We start from the raw sequence: 27,061 nt of genomic DNA on the forward strand, positions 1-27,061 counted from the left end.
GTTTGGCTCAAAACATCATCTGAAATAGAGGATTTCTCATCCTGTGTTAAAAAAACAAAATTAAATGTTACACAAGTTTTTCTTTGAAATAAATAATTAATAAAATCATCATGAAATTTAACAAAAATTGAAATTTCCTGGGAAACTGAAACTAGAAAAAGGGTTTATTGGTAACAGCCAGTTATGTAGAAACATACCTGAATAAAACTTCATAAATATAGGCTAGCTGTCAGTAATTCCTCTGACTGAGAGCATAACTTTAGCTATATAAGATCTAACATTTAAAGAAAAGCGATTCTATGATTGATCAAAAGGCTTATATGCAGGAATGTATCCAACTAACTATTGTACTTATTTTTTGAAAGCTATGCAAATATTGACTGAGATTATATGTTGCCAAGTAAATTAGAGTTGATCATAGGCATTTACTACAAACTGCAGTGCCAAAAAACCATGAAACCTGTACTGTGACATCACAGCATAGTTCCCACAATACCACAGTCCTGACCTTTCCCACTTGCATTTCAGGGGTGTTGTCACAAAGCATTCACACCCCTTGCCTGCTTTTCCCTACTGAATTTGTGAGAAATTGTACAGTAATGATTTTTGCTATTGCACGAGAAATAGTTTGCACTGACTTTTATAAAAATGCAAGCATTTTGTTTTGCAATGTTCCTCTGGAGGAACAACACTGGAGGTTCAAAATATTTTTGAATCCTTTTTGAAGTAGTCAGTTGTCCCATTTGTGATTGTTATTTATACAATTAAAAGTAAACTTGGTCGTTTTAAAAAAGAAATACAGAGCAAACAATATACAAAAAATGTAAAATATCATGTACCCATTTAATTAATTAATAATCATAATACCAAAGAAAACAAAACAAAAATAACCCAAGAATTAACTTGATGAAATTATATGCACATTTAATCCAGCCCTTTCCAGTAACGGGAAATGGTTAGGCTGAAAGACAGTATAGAAGCACTGATCACATCAGGAAGGAGTGTGGAAAGCTGGAGAAGTAGCAGGGCTTGAAGGAGGAACTAGACAAAATGTGGAGCATAAAGGCTGAAATGGTTCCAGTGATGGTAGGAGCACTCGGGGCTGTGACTCCTAAGCCTAGACTAAGCTGACTCCAACAGATCCCAGGAACAACATCAGAGCTATCTGTCCAGAAGAGAGTAGGGCTAGGAATAGCAAGATCCTGTGCAGAACCCTCAAACCGTCAGCTCTCTGGTAGAGGATACAAGATTGTAGAAGACAGACACATAGGGGTAAGAAGTATAGGCAGTTAGCACCCACCGTCTCCTAGAAAAATGAAATATTCTAGGAAATATTAAAAAGGCAGAATATTTCCTATAGGATTAGCCCTCACTCAAGATCCAAACCAGGATAAAGCCATTAAGCCATAATAGGAATTGCCCAAAGCCATCATCATGCAGCAAGATTCAACCAAGTTTGACTCAGAAAACCTACAAGGTTAGTCATGACCCCTACAGTAGCCAATAGTTTGCCACAGGAACAGGAAGCTCCAAGGCAGGGCCCAAGAGAAGGTATAAATCTATCCCTCTCTCCACTCCATGTGCTCATTTTGCCCAGGACCCAAAAACCCCATGTGGTCCTGTCTACCATTAAACCATCTTTCCAAGCAGTCTCCATGTTTCCAGTGCCTTTCTCCACACTTGGAACTGAACACTGATGGACATTTCTCCCAACAGAAGAGAATGGTTTTTAAAATTTAATTTAATTGTATATGTTTGGTGTAGTAGTTAAGGCACCACACCACACTACACTAAATCGGGAGACCATGAGCTCTGATCCTGCTTTAGGCATAAAAACCACCTAGATGATGTTGAGCCAGAAAACACAAAGCCTACACACTATATATAAAATTGCATATTGTTCTTGTAAAATATGGAATCTATAAACAAAGGGAGGAACACAAACATCTCATATTTTTTATTAGTAGGCTACAGATGGGATTTTTCTCTTCATTTGGGGGTGGGTGGGTCTTCCTGTCTATGTCTGCTAAAGGAGAAGCAAAGTAAGACTTGTGCTTCCGAGACCAAACTTGTGTCTGGAAGCAATGGTACCTCTTTCCGTCTCTCCATGGCTCTGTGCTTCATGGCTTCACTTTTCTAATCCTTTTCCTAAAGTCTTACCGCATAGGAGTGGCATGCAGGGCTCCCTTCTTTAGAAGGTAGTAGAAGTCTGATGGCTTGACTGTAGTTGTCCAGCCTGCCATAACTTGTCCTCCCAAACAAAGCCCCAGGTTTTTCTGACACTCAATCTGCCAGGCAAGAATAAAGGCGGTGGAGTCTAAGTAAGCCCCTTAAAACTCTTTGATAAGACAGTTGCCGCCTGGGACAGCTGAGAGATCAGAAGGGAGGTGGTGACCACGGCTGCATTTACACAGCTGTTGCCTTCTCGCCTCATCGCAGGGTTAACTAGCATTTTCATCCTGCTTTACTTTTGGATTTCCAGGGGGGATTTAATATCATTTATCTAAGGTAATCAAAGAGGAAATAATCATAATCACCAACCCAAAGCTTTTTGGAATCCCTAGTTCCCCAGAAAAACGATATCTATGAAATCAGGTCAAGGTGGGAAGTATATTGTCCAGCACTGATGTGCCAGAGTGCGAGGAGTAAGATTAGGATTGAGACAGCATGGCAAAGGTTACGTAGAGGGCAGTACTGGTTTAAACATGGATTAGCAGGCAAACATGCATTGAGCATGGACGTTTTGGAATGGGAAGAGTTTTTCCACAGAGAAGATAGGAGAGAGCAGAGATTGAGGAATAGATTCATTTCCTGAAAAAATAATAAAAAGAGCAACAAAAGACAAAGTAGACATGGGGAAGCCTTATCACAGATTGATTTGGAAAATTATTTGGCATCTTTTTGTGCTAATATCTTTAGAGAAAAGGGTAGGCTAAAATTTCACTTGCCACTTGTGCGGGGATGTGAGTTCCCATCTCTGAAGATACTAGGCAGATCCAGCACTTGGGCATATCCAATCCATCCATTGCTATCTTCCACCTGCAAAGCACCTGTCTCGTTTATTAATGGTAGTGCCAACCAGAAATGGAAAGAAAATAGAGGCATAGAGAAAATGTATGCAGATTAATGTTTGGTGCTCCTAGTATATACCTTGCAAATGATACACTCACAAACTCAAAAGCAAAAGAATGGCAACCTTGGGAAAATATATTTCACAAGTTACAAGCTACTTTATCATAGAATATTTCCAGCGGGAACAGTCACATTCCGCAACCTAAATTATATATTGTATTGAAGATGGCTATAAAAATGGGAGTTGGGGGGCATGTAGTCTAAATGAAACCAAATAAATATATATCCATTGCATTTCTTAGTTATCTTTCGGTGTAATTTTAAAACAGAATTTCTATGCATTTTTATTTGGGAATGAACTCTATGAAAGTTCTCTAGAGTAGCCTCACAGCCAGATAGGTGGTAAATAAATTTAACAAATAGATAAATAAAGTCAATAAAAATGCATACCATTGTGTTAAACAGTAATGTACATAAACAACAATACTGATAGAGTGGCAAAGCTTTTATTTCTGCATAGAAATTATCAAAAGTCATATTTTCAATTAAAAAGAGTAAGAATTACATTAGTGCAATTTTAATATAAATAGTTTCATGCAAAGGGATGTAATAGAACTGTGTGCATGGTGAGGCTTTGGTTTGCAACTTCTGAAGTCTTATTTTCTACAAATATGTGATCATGACTTTTGACACTTGCATTATTTCTGTAAAAAATACGTGTGATTGTAGAACAGTTTAAATGAGACAGATGGGAATCTGACAAATTAGAGGGCACAGTTAGGGTTAGAACCTGCTATAAAGTAACCATAAAACGTTTGTTTAGGACAGTGGTTCTCAACCTTTATAGTGCTGCAACCCCTTTAATACAATTCCCCACGATGTGGTGACCCCTTTAATACAATTCCCCACGATGTGGCAACCCCAACCGTAAAATTATTTTCGTTTTGAATTTATCGCGCCTGAAGTCAGACACAGCGATCTGAACTGCTTGCGATTGCCTTGAGGATGGAGGCATTAAAGCGGAGACTCCTCCCCTATTAAGTTTATTGCGCCTGAAGCCAGATTAGGCTAGCGATTGGGAGTGATTGCAGCTGGCTTGAGAGGGAGACATCAGAGCAAAGATTTCTCTCTTTTTTAATTCATCGCGCCTGAAGCCGAATTCGGCTAGCGATTTGAAGAGCCTGCAGCTGGCTTGTGGAGTCAACCATTGGAGCACGATTCTCCGACTTGCAAGTATACTTCCCATATTTCCGATGGTCTTAGGCGACCCCTCATCCCGACCCACAGGTTGAGAACCACTGGTTTAGGAGGCAGGGAGTGAACAGCCACAACATGTTCTTACATCCACAAGGCATTCCAAACACTTCCATTTGTTTCTTTTCTTCCAGTGATTTCTCTACTGCATTCACTAACCCGTGGATAGCTCATCAAGTAATTTCCAATTACTTACTTTAAACCTCAATCAAAAATTTGGAAATAATGGGGATAATTAGAAGAAAGGGATGGGAAATTCATCACCGACTCGTACATCTGGTCTAGCCATCAGATGACTTTCTACTTTCCTGGCTGAGCAACAATCTAGTTCTTTTGTGGTTTTGTGGAGGATGGGGAGATGTTTTTCCTTCTTTCTGGCTCCAACAAGTGAGCAGGGGATTAAGAAAAACATTTGCAACAACAGGATGAAGCACAACTTGGAAAGAGGGAAGCTCCTCTGTACAGGGATAGAAAATTTAAACCAACTTCTTGTACGTATTAAACTCAACCTTAGTGTTAATATTTATTGTTTTAATGCTTTTAAATGTTTTATCCTATGGTTTTTAATTGATTGTAAACCACTTGAAGTTGCTGCCATAATAAACAAAGAAATAATGACTATATTCTGAAAAACACGCACATTAGCCATCTATTTACCATGGTGACTTTTATGACTGGCCCTAAGCAGCTTCCAAAGTCGAACAATAGCGTCACTTGCAAATACTAATAAACTTGGTAGCAAATCCATTCCACCAAGCACAGCACCACTTCTGACCTAAGACAAGATAATGTATTCCATGTCATCTTCAGTCCCCAAGGCTTTTCAAACTTGCCAGGTCTAAGCAAGTTTCCAAACAACAGGGGAGGGGAAAGGGCTGCTTCAGGATCAAGTTGATTCCCAGGAGGGAAGCCCGCAGTAGGGAGTACTGCAAAAAATATATCTGATGAGATGATTGTTCTTGTTTATTGAGCACTTTTTGAAACTATTTATAATACCCCGAAAAACAGAAGTAAAGAAAGAAACAGGTTATCTTTATCTGCCTGTTCTTGAGTGGAACTGCATTATTAAGACTATTTCATTTCATTTCTTGATGATCCTTAATATGACGCAATTCATACAAATCTACATTGTCTACAATATATAAAACAAAAAATATATAAATAATGCATTGTAAAAAAAACCCTGGCTGTTGGTATGTACAAATCTACATGGTCTACAACAGAGGTGAAATCCAGCAGGTTCTGACAGGTTCTGGAGAACTGGTAGCGGAAATTTTGAGTAGTTCTGAGAACCGGCAAATACCACCTCTGGCCCCAGAGTGGGTTGGAAATGAAGATTTTGCAATATCCTTCCCCTACCACGCCCACCAAGCCACACCTTGGCCACCAAGCCACGCCCACAGAACCGGTAGTAAAAAAATTTAGATTTCACCACTGGTCTACAATATATAAAACAATATATATATAAATAATGCATTGGGGAAAAAAAACCTGGCTGTTGGTATGTACATCTTTCCAGACCAAGGGGTATCCAAAAGAAAATTGTTAACTATTTTTCTGAATAATATGAGGGTGGGAGCACACCTGATTTCAGGAGGCAAGTTGTTCCTGCAGCAACTGTAAGAATATTCTTCTCCAGATTCCAATCCCTGATATCTTTGATATAGACACCTGGAGACTTTGATCACAAATAGTCAAAAACAAATGCAGTAGCTACATTGGGGGCCAGCATTTCCATGTCATAAGCAAATGTGGTAACCCTTCCCATAATTATAAGTTAGGATTCTTTGAAATAAATAGTATTGAAGGCACACAACGCCCCCCCCCCCAGAATCGTCACTAGTTAAGCTCCTTGCGTAATGGCTATTTGTAAGACCGTGGTGGTGAGGCTATTTTTTATTTAGCTTTTAATAATGGAGAAATGTTCTGTTCGGTGCATTCATTATTACCCAGAGGACCCAGATTGTTGGGGGCAGTATGGGTGACTCTGTAAACCGCTTAGAGAGGGCTGTAAAGCACTAAGAAGCGGTATGTAAGTGTAAGTGCTATTGCTATTAAGTTTGGCATCTCATTCAAGATATGATCTGCAAAAATCAAGGCACCCATTAGATGGCAGAAAAGAAATGATCATCTCATGGCCATCCAAATTTTTGTAGCTCTGATCTAATAGTCCATCTAATATTTTGCCTAGACCAGAATCTTCGCCATGTGCACACATGCTGTAAAGTTCGCTTCATTAATATTTGTTCATTGAAAGCAATAGCCCAATAAACGGAAGCATGGATAAAATCTGGTGTATGAAAAGAGTCCTTTTGATGTCCCAGTTCTTAATTTGGGTGCCACTTCTCTTCTTTCCTGATCAAAAAATTCATCTTTTTATAAGAATTATGCACCACTACAGATAGTGTATCTTCTTTAATGTAGTTGTATTTTAGCCTCTTTCAACAGAAACTAACACTACCTGTCATAATCTAAGAACCTATTTCATTATCCATAATAATGTTTTCCTTTCCCCAAATGCACACTCTTTCTTGCAAACTGTAAATTGTTACTGTATGCATACACTTAGGAGTGCAATTAAACAATTTCTATGTTTATTAAAGAAAATAATTTAAAACCATATTATTTTCTTCCTATGTTCCTGTGGGAGTAAGCATGTATATCCAGAAAATAAAGATTGGTCTGAAGATATTAGAAACCAGTATAGTTAGTAAATAGATTATTGGATCAGAAAGAGAGAGAACAACCTGGATCAAATGAAACCAGGACACTCAGTTGATAATTTTTAAGCTTCATCTGTTTTGCAGAATTGTGAATGTGAAGATCAAGTGGAGGAAGAAAGAATGCAAAATAAATATAAATTGACATCCTGTTATCTCTTTAGCTAAAAGCCTCTTTTAAATTTATGTCTAAAAATATAAAATATAAATGTGAATAATACATATGCTCATTGGAGAGTTAGATTAGTAGTGGAAAACTAGGGTTTGATTGACAGGTGAACTATAATATCAGCCACTTTCATTAATATTGCTCTCTTCACCTGATATTTGTTTATCAGGATTAAAATTCCAAGCTGTTTTTCTCTAGCCTGTGCTATGTCCCCAAAGACCTAAGCTGGATCCTGTAAATGTTCCCATTTTATTTCCTTATTTATTTCCATATTGTAGAGCCAATCTCTATGATGGTTTTTAATTGTTCTTTCTCAGAATGATTTATTAGGCTTGCAGTAAATTGTGATAGTAAATTAATAAAAATAATTCTCAGAATATTCACCAACAAAGGCAAGTAGCAAAAGACATCTCATTCTGAACTTCTAATTAGATTTATTAGTGTCTTCCTAAAGGCTTGCAAGTAGCCAGCTAAATAGGTGGATAAGTGACCCCTTTTTTTCATTTTCTTCTATAAATATTTGTTACAATTTCTAAAGCTCGCAAACAGAATGAAGCTTGCAAAACAAAACATGTAAAAAAAAAATGCCAGCTTTACAGGGTCTGCAAAAAACTGATATTATTACACATTTTTAAATGTATCCTTGGATTTACAAAAAGACTGTAATGGTGTATTACTTTAAACATAGAGGTTAACTGTAAAAATACAGAGATATTATGATCTATGCAAAGGCTATAATAGTACTACAGCATTAATTGTAACCTATCCCCTTTGCAGATAAATACATGTAAAGGGTTTTTCAAGTGCTTTTAAAAAAGATAATGAGACCTTAGTCTTTCTGAGTTTGGCAGGAAGTACTTCTAAGAAAAGGGAGATGTCTTTAAAAATAAAAGCTCTGCTTTAAAACAAGATGACAGCTCCGTACATTTGAATTCAAACAATTAATTTACTTTGCAGTCTGATTCTCTGCATTGTATTCAGAGCCACTTCCTCCTAAATAATTTAAATGCTTGACTGATTGTAACTACTCACTTTAAGATGAAGTTATGTGGTTTTAATTTAAGGAACTTTCACATCATTATGACTTGGAGTATTTTCTGTATACTATCTTATGAGCATAGGAAGCCCTGTAAGATGTTTTTCTGAACCCAGAAATAAACAAATAAACAGATTTATTCTACTTTTTCGAAATCACAGGACAGTTGGAGGTCTCAGCTGCAAAATTAGGAGCAAGCATCAAGATCCATCAGTGGTTTAGAAAAGAGATGATGGGGAGGGGGTATGAGAGAGGCATATAAAATGCACTCCAACCAGAAAGTGAATAGAAAGTGGTTTTTTCCTCCCTCTCATTGAACTTGATATGAGTCATTCAATTGAGCTGAATGATAAGAAATTTGGAGCAGATTAAAGCAAAGCTTCCTCGTGGATTTTGCTATTTCTAGATCAGTGTTTCTTCAGTTTCATCCTAGGACCCTTAGGGGTCCCCCCAAATACCCTCAGGGATCTGTGAAATCAGAATTATTACCAGCCCATATTGAAAAATACAATATTAAAATTCCATCAAACAATGGTGAGAAGTTGCAGAAGTGAATGTGTCAAATTTAATTTCTTAATATAATAAGTATCAATAAATATAATCCATGCAACCAAAAGTTATTTGGGGGAGTCCTCCACAATTTTTAAAAAGTGGGAAAGTGTTCAGAGACAAGTTCAAGAAACACCCTTCTAAATGTAACATCACCCGTCCATTCATCCACCCACTTCTGAAAGGATTAAGAGGCAGATTCATAAAAGTTAAGACCCAACTGTTACTAGCCTTAGTAGTTTTACGTGATGGCCCCAGCATAGCAGTTGATGCAATAAGAAAAGAGAAGAGCATTATGGGACTCAGGTGGTTTCACTTACAAGCTTCCCAAGGGCATCTCATTATCAGCTCTACTGGCTTGACCTGAGCCAGCATGGCTGTTTCCTCTAATCCGAGGCCATCTGGAGTTAGCTCAGCACTTACCGTAGTACTTGTTATTTGCCTGAGAGACACTCCAGTAATGTGGTTAAATCTACTAACGTTTACTGTTATTTATCATGACATTCATACTATATTTCTGGAGATCTGATTCACAGGACGAGTCCCAGGATTTATTCTGACGGTCCTGAAACAATTTCCTGGGGAGGGTTTTTGTCTGTATATTGTCATATGGAGAATCCTGTAATGTCAAACCAGATTGTCTCTGAGGCCAGGAGTTTCAAAATAGCCCTTTATCATATACCCAGTCCTATTTTTAAGCCCTTGGTTGCTTTGTTGTGGTTGAGCACACAGCCGAGAAATGCTAAATCTTTTGTCCTTCTGCAGTCTCTCTCTTTCTTGTCTTCCTTTCTCTCTTTCTCTCTTTTTCCTCACTCTCTGCCCTGATATTATAGGGTGTTTCCAAAAGGGAAAAAATGCTTTTTTTTTTTAATTTACATTTATATCCCGCCTTTCTCCGAAGACTCAGGGCGGCTTACAGTGTATAAGGCACTTTTGAACAATACTTTGTACACACCACACACATACATCCCAAATTCAAGATGACTGCCAAGACTTTGAGTAAATTGATAATATTTTCCTATTTATATATTGATCATTTGGAAGCAGACAGGCACCCAGACAGACAGACGGCATCAATCTCTGAAGTAGCATCAGTTTTCCTAACAGCAAGCACTACTGGACTGAGCCTCTTAAGAGGCCTTTCTGTAGCAGTTCAGATCTTTCTCCCTCTTGCTAGCCATATTGCAGTTGACAAACGGTTTTCTCATCTACAGCAGCAGAACATTGGCCAATGCCCCACCCTTGTTGGTAGGCGTGCTTGGCTGGGGCCACTGGAAGAAAAATCACTAAGCATTAGCAAGCAATCAAATATATGAAAGACGACCACTTAGCAGCTCTTCCAATGCCTTCCATTAAGCTGTAAAGAAATAGTGAAGAAAAAAAAAGTACCATTTCTTGATTCCATGCCAAAACCTGCATCAGTCTCTGCAAATGTTTTTCTCTCTCTTAACAGCCTCTCCCCAGCATTTACTTCTATTCAATCTATCCTGTAAATTGAATTCAAGGAAAGTTTTTGATATATATTTTGATATATCTACAGAGAGCGAGCGAAAGAGAGACTTATTCTGAAAGTGAAACAAAAATATTTGTGGAGGTTCTGCTGTCTTAGAAAGACAAAGCAAAATAAGTATTTTGTGAAAAGAATAAATATCCAGCATTGCCTTGCATCTGAGGGCTGTGCTTTGTAATGCCGTTGTTGTGAGATCCATCTGTGACATGGTGGTGGAGTTAGCCATGTGCTATACATAACTCTAACGGGATACATAAAAGTATTAGGACAAAGATGGGCTGAGACAACCACCAGGAATGAACTCTTTTTTCAGGCCATTTCTCATAACAATCATTTTTGGTAAAGCTGAAACTGAATGCATATAGTTGTTCCTTTCTGTATGGCTTTCATCTATGCATTTATATTAATTTTCCAACCTGGAGCCTGTTATAATTCCCCAGATAGCATGGTCAGCAGAAGGATTATGGAAGTTGAGCTGCAATACATCTGAAGGACCTCAGCATAAAGCTGATATATCTATAAACAGTCACTTGATTTTTGTCATTGAGTTATGATAGATATCTGGAGTCAGGTGCCATCTTATCTAAGTAGAGATTTATGAATATAGGAAACACACTTGCAATCATAAATTGGATTTATTTATTTATTTATTTGCAAGGGGTGGGGGTGCTCATTGCTAACCAGAATCATCAGTTTCTTTCTTTCTTTCTTTCTTTTTTATTTCATTTTGTCACAACAGTATACACAAACATTGTCATAAGTAAAAAAAACATATTATATATACGTATATATAATACGTATATACGTATAAATATATATATATTTACTTATATAAGTAAAGAATATGCATCAGCTATATTAATTTGATATAATAAAGGGAACAATAGGACAGGAACGGTAGGCACTTTTGTGCTCTTATGCACGCCCCTTATAGTCCTCTTAGGAATGGGGTGAGGTCAATAGTAGACAGTTTTTGGTTGAAGATTTTGGGATTTTGAGTAGAGACTATGGAGTCAGGTAATGAGTTCCAAGCATTAACAACTCTGTTGCAGAAGTCATATTTTCTGCAATCAAGTTTGAAGCGGTTGACATTAAGCTTGAATCTATTTTTTGCTCTTGTAATATTGCGATTGAAGCTGAAGTAGTCTTTTACAGGAAGGATATTGCAATAGATGATTTTGTGTGTTAAACACAGGTCATGTCGAAGTCGACGGAGTTGTAAGTTTTCTAATCCCAGGATTTCAAGCCTGGTGGTATAAGGTATTTTGTTGTTTTCGGAGGAGCGAAGAACTCTTCTAGTAAAATATTTCTGGACGCGTTCTATTGTATTTATGTCAGAGATGTGGTATGGGTTCCAGACGGATGAGCTGTATTCAAGAATAAGTCTGGCAAATGTTTTGTATGCTCTAGTTAATAGTGTAGAGTTTTTAGAAAAGAAGCTGCGTAAAATTAGGTTTACAACTCTTAGGGCCTTTTTTGCTATGTAGTTGCAGTGGGCTTTGGCATTAAGGTCATTTGATATGAGAACTCCAAGATCTTTGACAGGGTGGGGGTCGTCAGTAAGGTAATGACCATCGAGTTTGTACTTGTTGATAGGATTCTTTTTTCCAATATGTAAGACTGAGCATTTGCTAGTAGAGATTTGGAGTTGCCAAGTTTTAGACCAATCGGAAACTAAGTCGAGATCTTCTTGAAGGGTAGAAGTATTGTTAGTGGTATTAAATAGTTTGACATCGTCACAAAGAGATGATGCTTCTTCTTCTTTGTGGATGGTAGCTGGGAAAAGAAGGATCTCAAACAAGGAGGAAATGTATCTGGATCTATTGTCCACAATTTAACTTCATAATACTTGCTTTCAGCTATGAAAAATTACCATTCCTTTCTTATGAGGGAGGCATAGATAGATCAATATTATTTCTGGAGCAATGAAGATAGGAAGGAATGCTTGAGCTGCATATAAGAACAAGATTGATCCATCTGCAGATACAAACAATTCTATAGATTGTTCCTCTTCAAGACACATTTGGAGTAAAAACTTGTCCTACTTGTATAAATAGCTATTCTAGGCATAGTTTGTAGAACAAACCGAAGTGACCTGGTTCATCCATAATGCCAAGTCATAAAGCATGCTTTACAAATTATATCTGTATTCACATGCCATATTAGGTCAAAATCAAACAACCATATCTCTCACATCCAGGACATAAACTGTTTCAACTCCTACCCTCAAAACGACGCTATAGAGCACTGCACACCAGAACAACTAGACACAAGAACAGTTTTTTCCCGAAGGCCATCACTCTGCTAAACAAATAATTCCTTCAACACTGTCAAACTATTTACTAAATCTGCACTACTATTAATCTTCTCATCGTTCCCATCACCAATCTCCTTCCACTTATGACTGTATGACTGTAACTTTGTTGCTGGCAATCCTTATGATTTATATTGATATATTGACCATCAATTGTGTTGTAAATGTTTTATCTCGATGAATGTATCTTTTCTTTTATGCACACTGAGAGCATATGCACCAAGACAAATTCCTTGTGTGTCCAATCACACTTGGCCAATAAAAAATTCTATTCTATTCTATTCTATTCTATTCTATTCTATTCTATTCTATTCTATTCTATTCTATTCTATTCATATTTGTGACTGCTACTTATATACCTGGTAGTTTGGTGAATATGTGTTGGTGGATGAATTCAATTCCATATGTATGTACTTGAATAAAAATGACCTCCATGACTGTTCACCCTGCAGTTGCTTCACTACTCTGTTTTTTTTAATGTATATTGATTATAATATTTCACAGATCAGATATAGATATGTGTTTTCATTAGTTTTCTCCTTCCTAATAATTAAATAAGCCATGTTTGCTTATGTGATGTTTCCCTTCATCACCATTATCATTATTCTCCAGATGCTCTGAGACAGGAGTATCAAGGGATGTTGCATAAAAGCCAACCCCTTCTTACTAACATTTGACTGAACCCGGGTAAGACCTAATGGCTTTGGATTTGCGGGGCTCCGGGATCCAGGACTTTGTCAACTTTGACTCTGGATGGGATGGCACTGCCCCAGAAAGACCTGGTCCGCAACTTGGGGGTTCTCCTGGACTCATGGCTTTCTTTCAAGGAACAAGTGGCAATCATGGCTAGGAGAGCCTCTGCACAACTTTATGCTGTGCAGTCTTTCGTGCAGTCTTTTGCGGTCTTTCCTGGATCAAGATTCCCTACGCTCAGTTGTTCAGTCCCTAGTCATCTCACAACTGGACCATTGTAATGCACTCTACATGGGGCTACCCTTGAAGAGCATTTGGAAGCTACAGCTGATGCAGAGTGGCAGTGCAGTTAGTTTTGGGGCCCCCAAGAATGGCTCCTAAAACAATACTGCACTGGTTACCAGTCTGCTTCTGGGTGCAATTCAAGGTGTTGGTGATCACCTTAAAGGCCATATTTCATGGCAAGGTTACTTGAGAGACCGTCTTGTCCCACTGGGATTGGCCCATACCACTTATGCTGGCAGAGGAGGCATGCTGTGGGTCCTGTTAGCCCAAGTATTCCGGCTGGCAAGGTCCAGGAGGAAGAGCCTTCTCTGCTGTTGCTCCTGCCCTCTGGAACATCTTGACCCCCTATGTGAGGTTGGCCCCAATCCTCCTATCTTTTTGTAAGAGCCTAAAGACATGGCTGTGCCAGTCGGCTTGGGGCCCCAGTGGGGAACGGCACAATGGAGGTGGTTGATTGAGTAATAAGAGATCCCACCTCTCCCCCACTCCAACCCTGTTCTCCCCGTGTCTTTGATTGTAAGGTTTGATTTTAACATGTTATGTTTTAACTAAGATGTAACTCCAGAATTATCCTATGGTAAGATGGGCGGTCAATAAATTTTATAAATCAATAAAATACTAATTGCCCTTAACCCTCCAACTTAAGGAGCTGATTTACAAGCAAGGTACCATATGAGACTTTTTATTTTTCTCGGTGCATCTGCAGATTTGCCAACTTCAACACCTTCTAGGCCCAGGGTGTTGATTTTCCTTAGAAGCAAATCCATGCATTCCTATACCGTGGCATCACCAGATAGGATGAGTGGCTCAGATAACGGATTGGAGGAAACAGAACTCAGCATTACTCTCACTCTCCGGATGCTTATGCATGGAAAGGTAAGTACATTAGGACTGCCATATTAGGCTTCGGTCTTGGTCTCTGCATAGTCAGTAACAAATCTTGCACAGGGCAGAACGGCCAGTGGAACTACAGAGAAGAGTTATTTTGCAAATCCCAATATTAAAGCCTGGTGCTCTACAGTTCTGTTCCAAATTTGCATGCGAGTTTGAAATATTCCCTCCAACCTATAGTATGATTTTTAGTACTCTGCAGAGATATTTGAGGTGCAGTTGTGAATTAATCAGTTAAAGCAAAATAGTAGGTTAAATTGCCAAGGTGAGAAGATTAATACAAATTCAACATTAAGTTTTAAAAAGATCTACTAGTGAAGGAGAAGAAAAAGAATGATCGTGAAAGAGAGAATAACTTTTCATTTAATTTGTCAAATCAGGAATGACCTTTACTTTCTTTTTTGAGAAGGTGTGTGTGATTGCTTCCTCATTTTCCAGCCAAAAGTATATCTTTGCTAGACTCTTACAGATTCAAATATCTCTTCTAACCCCATTTTTCTTGTCTCTGCAGGAAGTTGGCAGCATCATAGGCAAGGTAAGATCGAAGCAGGTCACTCTGTGCTTTCAAAATTCCTTTGGTCTACATTCTAAGACTAATTGTCTTCATTGTCCTTAATCCTACAGAAAGGAGAGACTGTGAAGAAGATAAGAGAACAGGTAGGTATCATGGGGGAAAATAGCCCAAATACCAGGTGATCTGCTATTCCAGTGTTTCTCTAATTCAGTAATTTTAAAATATGTGGACTTCAACTCTCAGAATTCGCAGCCAACCAATTTGGGAGCTGAAATCCACTCATCTTAAGGTTGCTGAGGATAGGAAGAAGCTATCTACTTTATAGTTCTAGTTGGATGGATTTCAGACAAAAGCAAAAATCTGTTGGGAGAAAGTAGGGAGGCAGAATGAGGATCAAGAGGAAGGTGCTAGAAAATACGGAGAGACAGAAAGCAGGATAAACCTACTTGTAGTCACTATTTTTCTGAATGTAATTCATAATTCTTCTAAAGTAGATTCTGAAATAATGAATACACCTCCCTCTAGATCAGGGGTCCTCAAACTATGGCCCACAGGCTGGATACAGCCCACCAAAGCCATTAATCCGGCCTGTGTGTGACCACGAGGCTGCTGCCTACATTGTCCCATCTACCCACCGGCCCCCACCTGCCTTCTGGGTTCTACTTATCTTTACTACCGGTTCACATCGTGCCTGTGTACTCTTCTGCACATGTGCAAAAGAGTTTTGATGATATTTGGGTCAGTGGGTGGAGCCTCCCACTGGTTTTACTACCGGTTCTATAGAACTGGTCTGAATCGGGGGCAACCCACCACTGTTCTGGAGGCCGAGGAGGCCAAAAACAGAATGCGTGGAGGCCCCGAGAGGCCAAAAACGGGCCTGTTTTTGACCTCCCCAGCCTCCAGAGAGAGAGGGGGGGAGACACACACACAAACACAAACAGAAGTCCCTCACACACATACACACAGGCAGCCACATCCCTTCACTAACCTGCTTTCCACCCCCAGGAGCATAACAAATTAAAGTTTAATTTGTGTGTATTGTTTAATGGATTGCTAAATTGGCCACACCCACCCAGTCACATGATCACCTAGCCACACCCACCCAGTCACATGATCACCTGGCCACACCCACGCAGCAGGTCCGCCACCTCCAACAGTCTGAGGGACCATGAATTGGCCCCCTGTTTAAAAAGTTTGAGGACCCCTGCTCTAGCTCCTCATTGTCATTGAAAAAAACTTAAGCACTATTAGATGAGATCAGTACTGGTATTTCTATCCTCAGAAATGTCCCAAAAGTACTTTTTCAGGAGGCAACGGGACTTCCTTGTTTTTTCTTTGAAGACGTTTTACTTCTCATCCGAGAAGCTTCTTCACTCTGACAGGATAGTGGGGAATCAAAAGATTTATATTCCTTGCAGACAACTATCCCCACTATCCTGTCAGAGCTGAAGAAACTTCTTGGATGAGAAGCAAAACGTCTTCAAAGAAAAAACAAGAAAGTCCCGTTGCCTCCTGAAAAAGCACCTTTGGGACAAGCATGACCTGGATGACCGAGAATCTCTACAGACTCCTCAGAGATGCTTTAATACTATACTGCATGAACCTGCCCAGTGATGGTGCTCTTTCTTTTCAACATTGCTGTGCCATTTTTTAAGCCGTGCATCATGTCTTTACTGATAATTAACTGCCACTGTTGGATTTGCCAGTTTTATTTCAGTATTAATCTAGGTTAAGATCACAAAGACTTCAGGAGAACAGGATTGGAAAATAGAAATGAAACAGAATTTATTATCAGTATTAAATATATTACTACATTCTATGGTGCAATAATAGTAAGAGGACACTATGGGTATGAAGACTGTTGACTTTTGAATTTACCCTCTCTTGAAATGAGAGGATTTGATTCTCAAGTAGCAGATTTATTTTTATTCTGTTCAGTTGTGTCCAATTTTTAGGGATTTCCTGGAGAAGTCCCTGCAGCTTTTTCAGCAGGGTTTTTCAGAAGTGTTTGCCCTTTTCTCCTTCTTAGGGCTGAGAAAAAGAGGGTGGCCCAAGGTCACTTTGTGCCCAAGGTGGGATGAGAATTCAGAGTCTCATGATTTCTAGCCTGATGCCTTAATCACCACAGCAAACTGCTCTTTTAGCAGATATCTCTAAGACAAAGGCAGGGATAAGAAAAAGAGATGTGAGCCATGAAGGCCTTGCTTCTAATTTAAATTCAGACTAGACTCCCCAAACAGACAGGGCCTATCTCTTCTGTTTCTCAGCCACATCTGCAGTATGCAGATAGCGGCCAGCTACTTGACAGACTATTGGGATGTTGATGAAACATTTTGTGCGCTTGGTAGAAGCGTTCTATAAACAATTAGAAAAACTTAAAACATATTTTTCCATGATTATTCCTGGTTTGCTGTGTCTTTAGAGTACTGCCCGGATTACCATCTCAGAAGGGTCCTGCCCTGAGAGGATCACTACCATTACAGGTTCCACAGATGCTGTTTTCAGAGCTGTTTCCATGATTGCCTTCAAGCTGGAGGAGGTGAAGTAGCCCCAGTCTCCATCTGCTGCATGTTGCTCCCAGAGCATGTCTTACTTGCTCACATTAAGTATATTGTAGCACTAAAAAAATCTATCAGTTTTCCATTAAAGCTAGAAGCTTTCCAGTGAAAGCTGGCATTGGCCATATAAACCGTGTCTAGTTATTGAGAGCTTACAATGACTGTTGCGTCTATGATCAAATGGTGAGATTTTATACCGTTCCTGCCAAAAAGAAGGAAGAGAGTCATGCAATTTATTTTTGAGAAAATTGGTTTTGTAGTGGGGTTTTGAAACAGGAACGTTCTTGATAATTTTCTGGCACGTACTGTATCTCGTTAAAGCATTAAGGTTAAACAGCCATTTGTCGTAATGTACTTCTCTTGGTATATATGGTTTAAGTTTCCCTAGGAATTCAAAATGACCATATTAAAGCCAGTGGGGGTGATGTGACTATATTTATGTCTCACCAAATTGTATCTGTCATTTTTAAAAAAAAAAAACCAAGACAGAATATTATTAGGAATGCAGCATGCAAAAAAACCCCCCAAAAACTGGATATCATCAAATAGTGGATCTTATAAATTAGGAGAGAAGAACTAGATTCTTAGGATTTATTTATTTTTTACCTATAATGGGGGTTCTAACACAAAATGCTGCATACAGATAATAACTAAATGTGGTTTTGAAAGGATCCCTTTGCACTTGAATTGAGTACGAATTCTTTTATTTCAGGACTTGGGAAATGGAGCAACCAATGGAGGCACCATCTCCAAACCACCCGTAACACTGAGGCTGGTCATCCCAGCTAGCCAGTGTGGCTCACTAATTGGCAAAGCTGGAGCCAAAATAAAGGAAATCCGAGAGGTAGAGCCTTCAATCATCATATCTTGTTCACTTGAGCATAACTGTTACTTTCTTATTTTTTTTTATTATTTGTGCCTTAACTTTTTTCCTTTCTAGTTTCATTGCTATTGATGTGATGCTCGCAGAGCGAATGGCTTAAATCTCAGAAGCCGTCTTGCACACTTCTTTCTTGTTAAATAAAAAGTGAAACTAAATTTACAACTTTTTTTTCATTTGCATTTCTTTGTGAAAGTCAACTGAAATATTTTGTTTGTACAAGAAGTCATATCTATGTCAGGGAAGAGGTATCACAGGAAACATTTAGATCTCTGAATAAATTTGCTCCTTCCAAAATGCCATAATAATCTCACGGGATTACAAAATGTTCTTGAACCAGCTCCCGTGTAAGTAGAGGCTGCTGAGAAAAACAGAGCATTTGTTCATTCCAGACAACAGGTGCTCAGGTCCAGGTGGCTGGAGACCTTCTGCCCAATTCCACTGAAAGGGCTGTAACAGTCTCTGGGGTACCAGATGCCATCATCCAGTGCGTGCGACAGATCTGTGCAGTTATACTAGAGGTACAGCTTTTGTTTACTCTCATGTGTCAGGGGAGGATAACACTCTGCTCTTTTGTGGAAAAGTGGGACTTTAGGTTCAGAGGCACTCCTTGGGTACTTTAAAACCTTGTATCCTCTTGGAGTGCCATTCTCATTTTTTTTCGCTGTTTGGCCACTGTGGATACCAAAAACCTCCCCACCACCCCCGCATTGCAGATATAATTTTAAATGAACAGCAGCGGCAGCAATGCATGTGTATTGTGAGCTGCCCAGACTTGGTTGTAAGATGAACAGCTACCGTATTTCTCCAAAAATAAGACCAGGTCTTATATTAATTTTTGCTCGAAAAGACGCATTAGGGTGTCTTTTTCTGATTAGGTCTTGTTTTGGGGGAAATATGGTACTAAATGCATCTATCTGTCTGATGATCTTAACTGGGTCTTATTTTTGGGATAGGGCTTGTATTACAAGCATCATGAAAAATCATGCTAGGGCTTATTTTCCAGTTAGATCTTATTTTCAAGAAAATACGGTAAATAAATGTTGAGAAGGAAGGAAGGAAGGAAGGAAGGAAGGAAGGAAGGAAGGAGAGCACGTCTGCTTATGCACATGCACTTCTTTATTTGTAAACATTTTTTTACTGTTAATAGTCTGCTGTCTAGCTGTTTTTCTACTCTAAGGAGAAAAGATGGTCATTCCCAAACCATTCTTTTCTATTGGGGTAGCGATGTGATTGGTCAGATGGTCTATAAAGAAAGATTTAAGTATACCTCTAGCACATTACTGTTAATTCCTATTTGCAGCTGCCAGACCTACTTCTTAGGAAAGCAAGCACGCAAGCAAGCAAAAAAGGGCATTTACATAACTGTTGAGTCATTTAAATGAGTTATGTATCAAGTACCCTCTTCTAGATACTGTGCTTTAGGATTTCAGGCAGGAATCTTTCACAGCAGTGCATGACCTTCTGAACACCAATCTTGTGCTACCTTTCTGAGTCGTTTGCCCGGAAGACTTCTCCCACCTTGATTACACAGGGGAAGATGATTTCCATAGCAGAAATCTTGGGATAATTTTGATTCATCAAAATCTGCAGTTTGCTGAACAGCTATGTCAAAGATAGATTTCCTTCCCAAAGGATATTGAATAAGTAGTAACTTTCCTTACTCTCTTGTATTCTCTTCCTTTAATTGTCTACTGGGGCAAGAGACTAAGCATGATCAAAGGTGATCTTTTACTTTTCATATCCTGCCCGTATGCTGAAATTACTCAGCATAACCAAATGGGAGTTAGCTAAAAATATCCCCTCTTGATGTAATGCCAGAATGCCTGTTGTATGATAGAAGGCAGTGCCTGTTGGCATTAGAAAGCAGCTTTCGGGTAAAGAAAGATATCATTGTGCAATGATACTTCCTTCTGATTTCCTTCAGTCACCCCCAAAAGGTGCCACGATTCCTTACCATCCCAGCTTGTCCTTGGGACCGGTTCTTCTGTCAGCCAATCAGGTAAGAAACCTTTAAATAAACTATCAGTAGATTGTTTTGCCAAGACGTAAAGAGGTTTTGGGTTCCCCTGTTATAATAGCATTAGTGGGAAGAGGTTTGAAAGATGGGAGTTGGATGGGCCAGCAAGAAGATACCTGAAAGGCAGGATGGTAAGAGAGTACTAAGAAGAGATTGAGCAGGCCAGCAGGAATGGCCTGAGAATGTGGGGGCAGATCAGTAAGAATATTAACTGCAGCAGTGGGAAAATGCTGGAAAGGGGAATCGGGTATAGGTAATACTCCCAGCATAACTGGAATATGGATTCCCATTTATTGAGAGCAGTTGTGATGCACTATAAGGAGGGGGGGCTTGCCTATTTACGATATATGTGTAGCAGTGGATGTGGCCAGTTCTAAAACATTTCCTGGCAGACAAACTGGCAAGGTTGCTATCTTCTCCTAGTGTTCACCCCAAGAATACTCTCTACTACTTTAAATTGTACTTTTTCCTTTCCTTTCCTTTCCTTTTTTTTTTTTTTGCATTGGTGGGAGTGCTTCCAAAGAAACCACTGGATACATTTTTACCTTCTGGGGCTGAGATATTTTCTTGTAAATGAAGAAGATGCTAGAAACTGGTTTGTCAGGCATGAAAAACAAGGTTCATACAGTTAAGCCGATTCATTGCCAAAAGACCTATGTACAAAAATCTCAACTAACTGATCAGCCCCTGCTTAGAGTTAAATAAGGGTCAATGGCACTCAAAGAGTTTATGGCTACTTAGGGATTGTAGGCTGATCCCTCTTTTAACTCCGCCCCAAGTTCTGCCGTTCCTTCTCCTACGTGGTGCTTTGTTTGCAGCATGCCAAGTTCCCATGTATTCCTGAATCATTAAAAGAATCTAACCAAAAAGAGTCCGGAGTTGATGGAAATACCTATGATCTCATATATGTTTGATGACAGAGGGCAATGGGCAGCATATAAATTAAATAAATAACATACTGTTTGCCTTGGAGAACATAAAAGGATTTCCTTTAATTTGAGCATCTAGATAATCCTGAAAGGAACACCAGTGATTCTCAGCAGTCCCTGAAGCGAGAGAGCTGATCATGCACTGAGCAATCATTTCTTGCGTTTCTATAAGTCAGGACAAGCCATTCTTAGTAAGAGATTCTGACTAGAAGAGTGAGGTTAAGGGGTGGTTTCAGAATGAGAGAGAGAGAGAGAGAGAGAGGGAGGGAGAGAGAGAGAGAGAAAAAAAGAAAGAAAGAAAGGAAGGAAGGAAGGAAGGAAGAAAGAAAGAAATACAATCAGTTTGTCAACTTTCCTGTCTACATCAACCCCAGGTTTTATCTGTTCATTTATTTTGTATGGCCACCCATCTCATAAAAAGCAACTTTGGGTGGCATACAGCAATCGAATAAAATAAAGATAAATACAACAGATATAAAGATATAATAATGTACATTAAAAGATAAATATTAAAAAAAGCAAGTATACAATCCCTAGGCAGAGAAAGGATAAAGATGCACACCTCAACAAAGAAGAAGCATTTGCTAGTTCCCTGGGAGCCCCAATATGGATAACCAGGTCTTGAGGGAGTTCCGGAATATCATGGATGGAGCTAATCTAATATTTGGGAGAAATAATGTTTCATAAGGGTTAGGGTTAAGGTTAGGGCTAGACCACGGCAGGGAAGGTAGGTCCCTAACTGATGGTACTCATAGCATGTGCCATTTCTTTCTTATATAGTATTGAAATCTTAGTACAATCAAACTGCTAATATGAGCCAAATAAAAGCAGAATGAGCCATAAAAGAGGAAGAAAAGTGTTCTTCGCCAAAGCCGCAAAATAACAATTGACAATATAATCCAGATTCGGAAGTGTCATAATTTTAATTTCCGCCAGACAGGATTGCCATCTGAACCTATAAGTGCTTAGGGAGAAAAAAACAGAAATTAATATATTATATAGTAAATCAGTTTATAGGGATTTCAGTGAGATTTCACTATAATTTTGAACAAAATCCACTGCTGTTTTGTTTTTCTTGCACTGTTCTACATTGATGTTCTACATTGATGATCATAATGCGCACAGTACTAACCTTAATCACTTTTTATACTGCAGTACAGCTGAGAAACATTAACTACTGTTTAAAAATTAAAATATATTTACTAGATGGCCAAAGATGTATGAGTTGATGCACAAAAATGCTAAATGACTGAATAAATCAAATTACTACTGCGTATAAATGCTCTTAGTAAAATGAATGAGGGTTACTTAGTTTTAGCCAGTGACAAAGCACTGATATATATTCAACTTTTCTTGGTAACAATCAGCATTAATTGTAAAGGTGCAATGTGTCGGTGGGCATTTTAAAATAATATGTAGTAGTACTTAACTCTTCTGAATATTAAACCCAGAGCATCTCATTTACATTTCAGCTCAGATAAAATAGATCATAAGAGAAGAATATTGTGTTAATTGAACAAACTAAAAATGTAACACATTAGATATGGAAATGGCCATAATTTTTTTTGTAAATGAAAAGACTTATTGCATTGCTCAGGCCATTCAATCAAGCTTGGAAAAGAACATTTGTTTTGGCAACTCCTAGCCTCTACCTAGGGTAGCATCCAGGGATGGGTTCTTTACTACCGGTTCACATCGTGCCCGCACAGATCACTTTTGATGACTTTCAGGTCAGTGGGCGGAGCCTTCCACCGGTTTTACTACCAGTGCTATAGAACCGGTCCGAACCTGGGGCAACCCACCAATGGTAGCATCAGAGAGCAGTTCTGCTTTAATGAATGGCAGACAGCTGCAATGCATGCTTGAACCCTGAACTATCTTTTTAAAATCAAAATGGGAAATATTGTCCAGTTCTCTAAATTTCCAGGATATCTACTTTTGTTTTGTTGCTGTTGTGGGGTTTGGTTTTGTTGTTGTTGTTGTTTTTGCTGCAACTGCGCCTGTCACTTTTCCCCTGTGATTTTCTTTCTTTCTTTCTTCTTAAGCCCTTTCAATAAATGAACTTTTCAAGGAAGCTCTAAAATATTTTCAGAATACCTTTCTTCTTTGTCATTATTTCCCCGTTTTGTAGGGATTTTCCATGCAAGGACAATACAGTGGAATATCTCAAGCTGAGGTGAGTCCAGCTGGCAATTTATATTTAAACTCCAGGTCTTCCCCTCTGTGGTCCACACCTCTTGTTTTTGGTCTCTGGACTTAACCCATCCTATGCTTCTTTTCTTGAAAAGAATATAGAAGCATCATCTTTCCAACCAGGTGTTTCTAGTATATTGGCACTCTCCGTAGTGTCTGGAGATCCCAGACAAATCTTGGGGGCACTGTATTGAGGTCAGCTATTAAAGGCTGTGGCAGAATTTACAAAGCACTTAGAATGACTTAGTTTTAACCAGTCAATGAATCTTGACCTTCAGGAAAACCTTTTATATCCTTAGTGGTAACTGTTTAACCAGATGGAGATGATCCTACAGCTATAGCTGAAACCTAATTTAAAATTGGCATGAACCATAGTGAAAAAGAGCCTCTGTTGTTATGAGACGGATAGCTTAAGATTGCTTCATAAAATATATCTTCCTAAAGTTTACTATCCCAGACTTATTTGAAACAGTAATACAAACACAGCGGTTGATAGAGTTTCATTGGTTCCTTTTCACATACAGGTGAAATGAAACACAGATTTTCCAGCCATGAGAAAATCTTGAGCTTTGAGAGACCCTCCAAGATACTGTCAAGAACCACTTACATAGAATTGACAGTTATTTATATTTAAGGGTTATCTGGTTTTTTTCTTCCTGTTGTGCAGGTGACAAAATTGCAGCAGCTTTCGGGACATCCTGTCTCATTTTCATCCTTGGCACAAACTCCATCTCTAGTTGCAGGTAAGAGAGTTAGTGTAAGAGTTCTGAGATTAGATGAGGCTATATAATTTCTGATAATCTCAGATTCTTAATTATAGTTTAAAGATTTTGCAACTATACTTTTTTTGCAGAGAGATTAGACAGAAACATATTTATAAATAAACCTAATTAGTAGTAATTTTTCACCAAGAAATGTCACTAGAACAATATAACATGAACAAATAAACATTTCATTCCAAAGAAACATGCGTGACTTTTATTGAAATGTAAACAGTATTTTTATTAGAGTTAGATAAACTTATGGAGTCATTCTTTCATGCCATACCTTTGAATTGTATAAAATAGGCATAAAAATGAATCTGCATTAAAATGATTTTTACAGATCAGGCAGAGGATTGGTGACAGATATGATATTGGTATTGGTAACTGATGTGAAATCTAGTGAATTGTCAAGGGTTTATTTGGGATATAAATGCTAAAAGAAGAAAACAAAAGAATTTTGGAGAGCATTTGACAGCCTCCATCAAGATACTTATGTTTCTAGCCTGTAATTTTATAGCAGCCTGCCTCAACCTCCCATCCTCTAAGCGTGAGCATTATCCCAAGTTAGCAAGGGCCGACTGGCTGGATGAGTATTATGGAAGTTGTGGTCCAGCATTCATGGAGGATGCTGGGTCAGTAAGGCTATCTTTCATGGAAAAAAAAAGCAATCTAAGAAATAATAAAAAATTATTGGGGAAACTTGAGTCAGAGACATAAATAGGAAATATGTCTGTAAAGTACACAGTTGGTGGGATAGTGTTATTGGGGTAATGATAATTGATTCTTTAATGTGCACTTCAATATTTATACATAATCTCCAGGACAGTCACCCACTTATTAAGATGCTTACAGAGCCCAACTGTAGATCACTTGGATCATTCTCAGTCTGCTTGAAAAACTGTAATTAATTGCACCAAACACAGACATCTGGATTACATCATCTACCGCAGGACAGGAAAGAAATATGGCTGGGTGGGGGGGTGGGAGAAAGCTGTTAGTCCAATTTCCAAAGTGGTTCTCATCTTCTAGAACAATCGGTGGCTATTTCCTAAGCACCGACCAGAATCCTAATTCATAATAAGTCATGGTGTATTGAATAAATTGCAGTACACTGGGTTCATACATAACTAAAGCAGAACCTGTAGCTTACAGAGAACAATTATTGCAGTCACAAAAACAGGATAAACTGAAACCATAGAAGCCACATTGTTTAAATTCAGATGTTAAAAATAAGTTATAGAGGTCCATCTGTCAGTCCCCCTGTTAAAGAAGAATATTTTGCAAATTCACCTTACGAGTATTTTTTTTATTAACTTTTTATTTTTAATATATCTGTCATTATAGCAATCTTCAGGTTAAAATACAGAGGAGAGGAACAAAGGAAATCAGCTCAAGAGGCCAAGCATACACTCTTTCTCAATATCTCCCATTTTCTTTCTCTAAATACAAACATTGACACTAAATACATGAGAGAGAGGGAGGAAGGGAGTGGGGGAAGAGAGAGAGGGGGACAAGGGCGGGGAGAGAGAGATGAAGGAATAAGTGATTTTGAATAGGCCTTTATATATCTTGGGCACTACTTGAAACTTTGTCTGGATACAGATCAGCAACCTGTATAGTTGTTGTAAAGATGTGATCTCTTGCTATCTATAGCAAATCTTGAAAGGCAGCTTTGTGGCAGCAGTCAGAATCAGCAGATGATTTTGAGCAATTTTCAAAGGCAGCCCCATATGGAGCACATTGCAGGAATGCAAGTGAGGCACAACGAAGGCATGTATCATTCTGGCTGGATCTGATATTGCTGGAAATAATTTTAGCATCTTTGTTCTTATCACAGAAAAGCCATTAAGCAAAGAACAAAGCAACAGCTTACACAATATCCTTTGATTTTGTCCTAATGTAAAACCTATGCACAGGAAAGGAAGTCACCATCCACACAAACATAACAAAATAGACTAGCTCCACATGGCAAAGGAGTGAGACAAAATTTTCCCCTTATTTTTTTTTTTTTTGTCTACATCTGGAATATATATTGAGGGAAACTAGATTAGAAAAAGATGAGTGTGGTTTTAGAATTGGAGGAATAAACATCAATACCCTTAGTTATGCTGATGACAAGACACTATTCAAATAGCTGAAAATGCAAATGACTTCATTGCACAGTGGTTTTTCCTTTGACACTTTATGGAAGTGAAATCTGCACAACAACTATACAGATTGCAGATCTGTATCCAGGCAAAGTTTCAAGTAGTTCGAAGAAGCAGGCTAGAAAGAGTATTGATATTTTAAAACAGTGATGTTGGATGGTCAAAAAACCCGATCCTGGATCACAGAACAAATCAAGCTATGGTTCCTATTAAAGAGACAAATGCCCAGGCTCACATAATCATATTTTAGACATATCTGGAGCTCTCTTGAGAAGTCTGTAAGTTGGAAAAAAGTGAAAAGAAACAGAAGAAGGCAACCAGGTATATGGACTCAGTTACAGAAGCAGGCACTGTTATAAGATATAAAGTCTGGGTCAGGGAGGGATCATCCTGGAGAAAGTCTTTCTGTGTGGTCATTCAGTCAACATTGAATTGATGGATTCAGTTATTCCAAGAATAATTAGGAGCTAAACATCTGGATGAAGCTACAAGTCCAAAGCTGAAACCTCTTCTAATGGAATGAGCTCAGATAAACAATGCATAACAATAAGAATCCTTCTTTT

The 27,061-nt window shown here is 38.5% G+C and overlaps 1 protein-coding gene across 9 annotated transcripts in view; it reads left to right on the plus strand.

The window, feature by feature from the left end:
* The window catches only part of PCBP4 (poly(rC) binding protein 4), a 59,218-nt gene that overhangs the window by 13,355 nt on the left and 18,802 nt on the right, over window positions 1-27,061 (plus strand). For 7 of the 9 annotated variants that reach the window (XR_009153258.1, XM_058167322.1, XM_058167321.1 and 4 more), the window contains 9 exons: window positions 14,309-14,478; window positions 15,005-15,028; window positions 15,118-15,150; window positions 17,430-17,546; window positions 18,278-18,409; window positions 18,838-18,966; window positions 20,373-20,447; window positions 23,526-23,570; window positions 24,255-24,330. Coding sequence is in view for 8 of the 9 variants with exons in the window: in XM_058167322.1 (XP_058023305.1) it covers window positions 14,368-14,478; window positions 15,005-15,028; window positions 15,118-15,150; window positions 17,430-17,546; window positions 18,278-18,409; window positions 18,838-18,966; window positions 20,373-20,447; window positions 23,526-23,570; window positions 24,255-24,330 (742 nt within the window). In the remaining variant the exon portion in view is untranslated. The remainder of the gene's footprint in view (window positions 1-14,308; window positions 14,479-15,004; window positions 15,029-15,117; window positions 15,151-17,429; window positions 17,547-18,277; window positions 18,410-18,837; window positions 18,967-20,372; window positions 20,448-23,525; window positions 23,571-24,254; window positions 24,331-27,061) is intronic. The other 2 variants (XM_058167324.1, XM_058167325.1) reach the window with 1 other exon arrangement.

Source organism: Ahaetulla prasina, chromosome 2 (genome assembly GCF_028640845.1).
Source record: "Ahaetulla prasina isolate Xishuangbanna chromosome 2, ASM2864084v1, whole genome shotgun sequence".
NCBI classification, from domain to species: domain Eukaryota; kingdom Metazoa; phylum Chordata; class Lepidosauria; order Squamata; family Colubridae; genus Ahaetulla; species Ahaetulla prasina.